Source organism: Onychostruthus taczanowskii, unplaced genomic scaffold (genome assembly GCF_017590055.1).
Source record: "Onychostruthus taczanowskii isolate IOZ18803 unplaced genomic scaffold, ASM1759005v1 scaffold18, whole genome shotgun sequence".
NCBI classification, from domain to species: Eukaryota; Metazoa; Chordata; class Aves; order Passeriformes; family Passeridae; genus Onychostruthus; species Onychostruthus taczanowskii.
The window spans coordinates 6220005-6228260 of NW_024499017.1; the positions used below are offsets into that span (position 1 = coordinate 6220005).

Consider the following 8256-nt stretch of genomic DNA (forward strand, 5'->3'; position numbering starts at 1 on the left):
TCAACCATTGAGCTGCAGAGATAATAAAAATAAACCAAGCCCACGTGCTGGCACTTTGAAATTGGGAAGACAAATACGGAGTGTATTGATTTCCATCAGAGGCCTTCGCTTTTCTTCTTTTGACGAGTGGCATTTGCCAGTCACTCCTTCTAGTCAGCCTTTCCTTCATTTGGGCAGGCTGGGATCGAGTGGAAATTGGTGCTGTATTGACTTGGTGAGAGACTGATTTGGTGGCAGACATTAAAGGGAATTAAATCTATGGCTTGAGTTAAAGCTTCAGCAAAGGCTGTAATGGGCTTTTTTTGGTTTGCTACATGCTTTGATCTGTCTGAAAGCATTAAATACTGCTGTGCAATAGTTGCCACTTCACAGCTGCAAACCTGGGTGACTGCAAAGCCAGAGCGGTTCTGACGAGCACATCTTCTTGCCAGTTAAATGTAAGACAGGGCTTTTCCATGGTACTGTCCTGATGACAGTGCTGTAGGGATGCAGCATTCCTCCTGTGTGTTCTTGTGATGCTTTTGGAGCAGAGGAGACACCCAAGAAAAAGGCAAAACAGCTTCTTTGTGCCCCCATGCAGTTAGGAGTGAGAGCAGGCAACCCTCCAGTTCATCCCATAGCCAGTGTAGCTCCTGAGAGCATGCAGGAACTCTTAATCCATCTTTCAAGGCTTGACTTCTTGCCTGAAGCAGGCAGTTGTGCTGGAGGATTGTCTGCTGTAAAACAGCGTGTTAAACATGCTGGTACAGAGCTTGCCTTGCGGGTCTCTGCTGCCTGGCACAGTTTCCCCATGAATGCGGGAAATGTAAACATTTTAAAGGAAACAAATGCTGGATTTGCTAAACTGGATGTGATTAACAGTGTTTTTAAAAAGCCACAACCTGTGAAAATTCTGCCTCCCGGTTAAGGGAAATGAAAGCTGTCCTTTCTTAAATGCCCTCTGTCCTTGAGTTTGATGTCTCCACTTCCAAGAATTGCAAGGGCACAGTTATAAACGGTTGCCATTTTGCACAATAAAATTGTAACACAATTTCTTTCAGGTACAAAGCGCAGGGGATAAGTGCAAAGAAATCCATTGACTCCACGTTCTACCTTCTGCTAGACTTAATCACATTTTTTGATGAATATCACGCTGGTCACGTTGACAGGGCCTTTGATGTAAGTTTTAAGAGTTCTGTTTGAAGTGTAGCCTTCCTAATGCCCTTGAAAGCCCAGAATGTCTCAAATAACATCACTTTAAAAAATTTATTTAATGAGTTAGAAGGGACTACAATGTTACAGGAATTTTAAAAGGTGTTTCTTCCCTGTTGCTCGATAAACAGGATGATCTTCCTGGAGCTATTTTGTAGACATCGAACAAAATATTCCTGTTGCTCAACAAAGTGAGGAGATAAACCAGTAACTGACAATGAAATTATTTCTTTTGAATGGAAACAGATCATTTCATTAACACTTCAAAAACAAACTTGATTAATACATGGTACATAGAATGCTGATTATCTGTCCTGATTCCTGCTTTTCTTTTTGAAGATTATTGAACGCCTGAAGCTTGTACCTCTTAGCCAAGACTGCGTCAAGGAGAGAGTCGCTGCCTTCCGGAATTTCAGCGATGAAGTAAGTCATGTCTTGGGTTTAGCTTCCTAAAGCCTTTTGCTTTGTTAAAAGGATCTTAAAACCTTGTCATCTCATCATTCTTATTCTTTAGCGGAAAAAAAGGATGAGATTAATTTGATTTCGTACAAGTATACTCTTGGCTTGCAACTTTTTCTTTTTAATGCTGCTCATTTGAGCACTAGAATTCCCTGCCCAGAAATCCTGTCTCCATTTTGAAGAAGGTATCTGCAGATGTGAGTCTCCCTGAACTTGCTGTGTTTCAAGAATTCAGAATATTGAAAACTTTTAACTTGCTGGTGACTTAGTTCTTCTGTGCTCTTAATGGTCACTAAGCATTTGTAGGGTGTTTGTTTCCCTCCTTCTAAATTACAGGAATTAATGCATTTGTCTATTAGCAAATGAAGCATAATGGAAAGCTGTTACTGCTCTTTAACTCTTTTAACTAGAGGGTGACACTTCTTTTTTAGGCAGTGGTTGTGTGTATTTGGGTTTTATCTGACCTGCTGCTATCAAACATGAAGGTGCAGCCACTGGGCATGTCTGTCTCAAATCTCTGGTTAGTGTTTCTGCTGGAGGGTGCAGTCATACATTACACCTATGGCTATTACAGGAATCTGTATAGTAAGGCTCATGGTTCTGTCAACCTGCTTTTGCTGCAATGTTTTTTTCTCCTTTTTTTGTGTAGATCAAACACAATTTATCTGAGGTTCTGCTTGCAACCATGAATATTTTATTCACCAAGTATAAGAGGATGAAAGGCTCAAGCCCAACCACTCCTGCCAGACCCCAGCGGGTTATGGAAGACAGAGATTCGGTAAGAATATCATTCTCACTGACCAGTTTTCCTATATCCTATTCTGCTGGTTTCAAGAGATTGGGCTTCAAGTAACTGGGAATCTCTAATGGGCTTGAATTTGGCTTGCTCAGTTACTTACAGTCTTGTTTTACTGAGCTTGTCCAGTTACTTAGTCTCAAGGCTGGTCTCTGATGCCTTCAGCTTTGCCTAAAGAAAGGTTGGAACTGGAAGACTCTAAGGTCCCTTTCAGCCTAAGCCATTCTTGAGTCTGTGATATTGCTTTAAATAACATTGAGCTAATGGAGATATTACATCTATATTCATCTCCTAGTAAGAGAAAACAAGTGTCCACTTTGCTTCTTAGTGGAATCTTAGATAGTAAAGCAAATGGCAACTGTGCAGTGTCTCTAGGATGGTTGATGTTGCTGCCTTGACAACTGAGCTGTTGCTTTTTAAGCACATGAGTGCCACTTCTTTCATTTGAGTAAGTGCCCATTTCTGCTAGAAGGGCCTTCCTTGACTTTTCCCTCAGCTTGCTTCTGTAGTGATGCAGGCCAACATTTTCCAGGTGTTCTTGGGTGAAACACCAGGGTGCTGGAGCACATCCCCTTGGTGAACACCAGCATTGTTCTGCTGCCCCTGCAGGGAGTGGGCAGCTTGCAGCACTCTGGCTGCTGATGCAGCTTGCAGCAGTGCTTGGCCTGGCTGCTGTTGAAATGCATGACCACAGTGGTTTGACTCCCCTGCTCCAGCTGGTGCAGAGGCATTTCCCCAAGCCACTGATGGGAGCCTCCACCTCCAGCAAGCTGCAGAATAGGCAGCATTTAAATAGCACAGCCAGATTTGTGAGCACTCACCTGCTAACATGTGGGGTTGAGCAGAAGGGTTCACAGCTTAATTCCAGCCAGCTTTGGTCTTGTAACTCTTTATAAGTTAAAGCTGCTGCAGGTGCTTGAAACCAAGGCCAAACCATTCATCCTGTCTTAGCAGATTAGAAAATAAATATCAACTCCTTTTGAGAGTGAAAAACCAATTTGGGCCATAGCCAGCTTTATTCCAGGCTTTAGTCAGCTACAGAAGTGCCTTTGATCTGTAAATTGTAATATTGGTAAAAGTCTTGGTAGCATTTTTAAATTGCATAGAAGAATAAAAGGCTTAGGTAATGGTACAGCTTTTGTCTTGGGGCACAGCCTGCAAGAGCTACAGGATCCTGCCTCACAAGAGTGCTTGTACTCTACATCAGCAGCACTGGAGAAGGGTGCACACTGCTTGGGCTTCTCACACCTTAAACTCTGCATGTGTGAAGTCCCAGGCTGACACAATCTGTTGTTACCTGCTGTGTACCTTCAGAAGGCTGGCACTGACCAAAGAGTGCCTTAGCCCCTTGTTTTCCAAGTGAGCTGGTTGTTTTGATTTTGTGATTTCAGTCTTATGCCCCACGTAGAAGGATCTACCATCTCCACAGGGGTGGAGTGCTGTCAGGTGTCAGCTCAGGATGAATACCATGGGCTGGCTGGGGATGGGATTAGCAGCTTTGCAGGCAGGGGTTTGTGTGGAAGGAGGCCACCATGATACTGTATCATATCCACAATGTGCTCAGTGTGACCCCACTTCATAACCCTGCTCTGCCCTCTCCTGCTATCACAGCTGTTGAGATGAACTGATGTTGTACCTTGCTAAAAACCCTTGAAAGTTTTTTTTATTTCAGGCTTCAAGTTTTGTTAATCAAGCTCCAGGCCTTGTGATAGGATCTCATGGCAGCAGGGTGTCAGTGATGTTGGGAGCACAGGGTTTCTGAGTCACAGATCTCTGGATGCTGTGTGCAGTACAAGCTGTGCTTTGCCATCAGAGGGAACAAGTGTCCACTGCCTCTGCTGTCAGGGAGGGGATAAGAGAACAGCTGTGTGTCTGGAGTGTCACAAGGGAGCATAGATCTGCAAATGTAGGATTAGCAGGAGGAAAAACCTACCACTCAGTCTCCTGTCTGCCTAAAGATCTGCATGTGCAAAAATAATAGCAGGCATGGGCACATGGAGGGTAGGGTAAGAATGGCTTTACATGTGTTGCCCTTTTTTCTTACCCTGAACAATTTCTTCCAAGGCTGCAGGAGCAGGGAATTCAGATTGTTTCAGTTGAGAGGCAACTCAGGCAATTGTAGTGGTGTGAAGAAATGAGGGCATTATAGATGTGAGGAGAGAGGTGTTCCTTCAGCAAAATCTCATCCACCTGGACAGAGATGGCAGACATGAGCTTCAGCAGGCTGTGCATGACAAGAATTTGTCTCCTGAACTTCCCTGGGAGAAGGGCAGCTTTTCCATATTCTCTGGGGAAGCAAATCTGTGGGGAAATCAGACCCTTTCAGAAGCTTTAACAGTCTTGGCACATTGCCCAGTAGACAAAGCAAGTGAAAAATTCCCTTTCCTTGAACAGGTCTTTGAAATCCCTGGGTTTTCTTTAGCTCCATCAGGACAGGCAGATTCAGATCCCTCTGTTCATCAGAAGAAAATACAGTTGCTGTTTGTAACTCTGGGGCTTATTCTACATAGCAGGGAGCAGTGTCCCCCAGAGGGGAAATCAGAGCCCTTGAACCTGCCCTCTGGTGCCAAGCACTGCTCTGCCAGCCACCCTGAGCAGGATCCTGCTGCCATGGGTGGGACTTCAGCAGGAGCAGCATGGGCAGGATGGAGGGGAGCAGTACTGCTGGAGCCCCCCTGAACCCAGTAGTGCTCTCTGCAAAGTGCTCTCTGTCCCACTTTGGAGGTGGACTAGAAAAGATCAGGTTTGGGGTCAGAGCTGGCACTTCTGCATTGTGTTTATTTCAGAATTAAATCACCCAAGCTGTGTTTTAGGTATTTTTTCTTTTATGTGTATAATTAATTAGTTTTGGGAATAAGGGAACAAAGTCCTGTCCCACTTGGCCTGATCCATTTTGTCAGATTTCAGGCAGAGATTGCAGGGAGCCCAGCCTGCAGTCCTGTGGCTGTGGTGACAGCCCTGACCCAGATGCTGTGAGTGCATGACAGCAGTGTCATAGGCTCCTCACCCCAGTCAGGGGTGGTGAACTCTCTGGAGCAGCCCAAAGGCATTATCTTGGCAAAATTAGGTCATGAATGGAATGGAATTATTTTTTTTTTAATTATCTATGCTCTTATTTAAAATTGCAAGTAACTGTAACATTCATTAAGTAATTAGAGCCAATAGAACATCTAGACCTCCAGGCCACTCTTAACCTCTGCAAACCTCTGTTTGTTCTTCCCAAAGTATTGTTTTGATTTTTGAAAATAGAGCAGCTCTGGTATCATTGCTACTCGAAAGGTAAAGAGAACAGTAACTCACACCCCTCCTCAGCCTTTCTTAGTCATGGTGAGAGTTTTTGCTTCTTAATACTTTAACTCCAAAGTCAGACACCTTGACATGCTTTTTTTTTTTTTTTCATCTACCACCTGTTTTGACCTCCACTGAAAAGCAGCAGCTCAGACATAATTACACTGCCTCACTGTGTAACACATTTGGGAGCAGGCTGGGAGACACTGACAGGAACAGAATGAGTGATTTCCAGGCCACCTTGTCAAGTTGCCAGTCCTCTGGTGGTGCCTGACAGCTTGGGAGGGAAGCTGTCCTGGGAGATGTTAGTAATTGGGTCAGTCTAGGGAAAACTCTCACAGCTTTTCCATTATCAGCCTCCAGAGTTTCTCTGTGGCTGTTGAATAACAGAGTGGTTTAACATCACCCTGAAAAAGGGGTGGAATTGGCCAAAGAGGCACAGGAATGGTGTTTATAACAGTTCCCAAACGTGGAATGGGCTTCAGTCACTTCTCAGTTTCTAAGTTCCTGCTATCAGATTTACCAGCCACACACCAACAGCAACCTAAAAACCTTTGGCTTTCCCTGCAGTCAGTAGGTGAAAGCAGGATTTGAACAGTTAAGTCTTCCAGCAGAGTAATTTTGAGATGCTTAATAATATTTAAGAAGAAACACCTGTTAGCAATCAAAGCAGTCTGAACAGTTTTCTACAAAGATTTGGTTTTTCTGTATTCTCTTGACTCCTACCAGTTATTGGAATGACTTTCCTTTTACTTTAATAATAGTTTTAACAAATAAAACAAATTATTCCTGAATTCCTTCAGCTGTTCTGTGGTCTTCTGCTGTGCAAGAAGGGGTTTGGTTGCTTTGGGCAAAGGTCTGAGTGGGCTTGGTGCCTCTGCTTTCATTGTGTTATTGGCAGAAGAGCCTTTGAGGAGATTGGCATGTGCAGGGTGGTGCTGGAGATCTCCAGGTGTGTGTGGCATCTCTGATTTGTTTCTAGTGCTTCTGCTTTGGGAACATTAACGCTGCATTTCAACAGGATCAAATTTATGTTTTGCAAGGTGGCAAGGAATCCTGTTGCCCTGGGAAAGCCCACTTCATGCAGAAATTACAAGATTGCTGCAGTACAACAATGCCCCACATTGCTGAAAATGTTTTTTCTTAGGTATTTTCAAATAAGATGGGATTATTTTTTAAGCAAAAGGATAACTTGACATGCTTCCAATGGTTGGAAAAGGATTTTCTTCAAAATGCAGAGGCTCCTTTTCTAGAGAGCAGCTCTGAGATATAAAGATGACATGTGTTTGTTTGAAGAGTATTGTATCATTGTCTTTTTTTTATACTAAAGTAACTGTACTTTGTTTTTCTCTTTTGCAGCAACTCCAGTCTCAAGCTCGGGCACTGATAATGTTTGCTGGGATGATCCCATACAGAACATCAGGAGACACGAACGCAAGACTGGTGCAAATGGAGATCCTTATGAATTAGCAGGGCAGCTTTGGCTGGGGTTGCAGCAGCCTGTGCCTGTCTTTAGTACGTTCAGAGGGCCCATGGGACCAGTGTCATTTTGTATTCTGTATTTTTGTTGACGGAAATAAATTTCTTTGGTTTTGATATTTGTTTTTGACATTTTAATTTTCACTGATTCTTGTGTTTTTATGTTTTTATTAATTTTATTTTCAATTGGTTTACATTTAGAAATTTATTCTTAGTTAGTTAATAGGCTATGCAGAAAAGTCATAGCTCTGCAGTAGGGACACGAATATAGAATTTTATAGTAGAAGAGGAAATTGAGAAGAAAACTTTGATTTATTTCTTAATGTACTTAGAGCTGAGATACTTTAGGGGGTTTTGGATGCATGTTAAGTGTTGAAAACGTGTCTGATGCCCCACTCACCCCTATGCCACTGCCATCAGTCCATCCTGTTGTCTCGTGTGGTGCATGTGCTGCTGCAGTACCTGTGAGCCCTGTGCTGCACAGACCCCTCCGTGCTGAACCAGGTGCTCACAGCCCTGGAACTCTGCTGAAGCTTTTGCAGGAGCAGCTGGGTTGGAAACAGGTATCTTTTGGTAGGAGAGCTTTTTGTGAGCAACTCGAGAATTTTAGTCAGTTGCATTCCAAGTGGGCCCTTGTTGAGTTCAGCAGAAGTGAGGAAGCTGAACCAGAGAGGGCCCAGGTAGGCTCTGTTGGCTGTGGGTGGATATTACTGTTGGTTTAGCAGGAAATGTGAGCCCCACAAAAGCAAGGGGCTTTAAAAATGGTTATCTTTAAATGTTTTGAGCTACAGTTAAATAAGAGTGAAAGCCCAAGGAGCATGTTATAGTAGAAGCTTTTAGTTTTAATATAACTGCCTATCTTTGACAGAAATGGGAGGAATGTTGGTGGTTACTCCAACAGCAGCCCCCCTGCTGCTGTCTCACCCTCTCGTGTTACTGGGATATGAGAACATGTGGCATCTGGAATGCAGACCAGGCAGCAAAATGTAGGGGCTGATTTCAGCTTTGTATGTTAACAGCTATCATGGGAGAGAATTCATCTC

At 43.6% G+C, this 8256-nt stretch overlaps 1 protein-coding gene across 4 annotated transcripts in view; it reads left to right on the top strand.

Annotated features, from left to right (window-relative positions):
- NUP93 (nucleoporin 93) overlaps positions 1–7327 on the top strand; it is a 75086-nt gene extending 67759 nt beyond the window's left edge. For 3 of the 4 annotated variants that reach the window (XM_041400595.1, XM_041400596.1, XM_041400597.1), the window contains exons 19-22: positions 1041–1158; positions 1531–1614; positions 2300–2428; positions 7094–7327. In XM_041400595.1, coding sequence (XP_041256529.1) covers positions 1041–1158; positions 1531–1614; positions 2300–2428; positions 7094–7204 — 442 coding nt within the window. In that variant the 3' untranslated portion in view covers positions 7205–7327. Of the gene's footprint in view, positions 1–1040; positions 1159–1530; positions 1615–2299; positions 2429–7093 lie in introns of those variants that run through there. The other variant, XM_041400599.1, reaches the window with a different exon arrangement.
- The last annotated feature ends 929 nt before the right edge of the window (positions 7328–8256 follow it).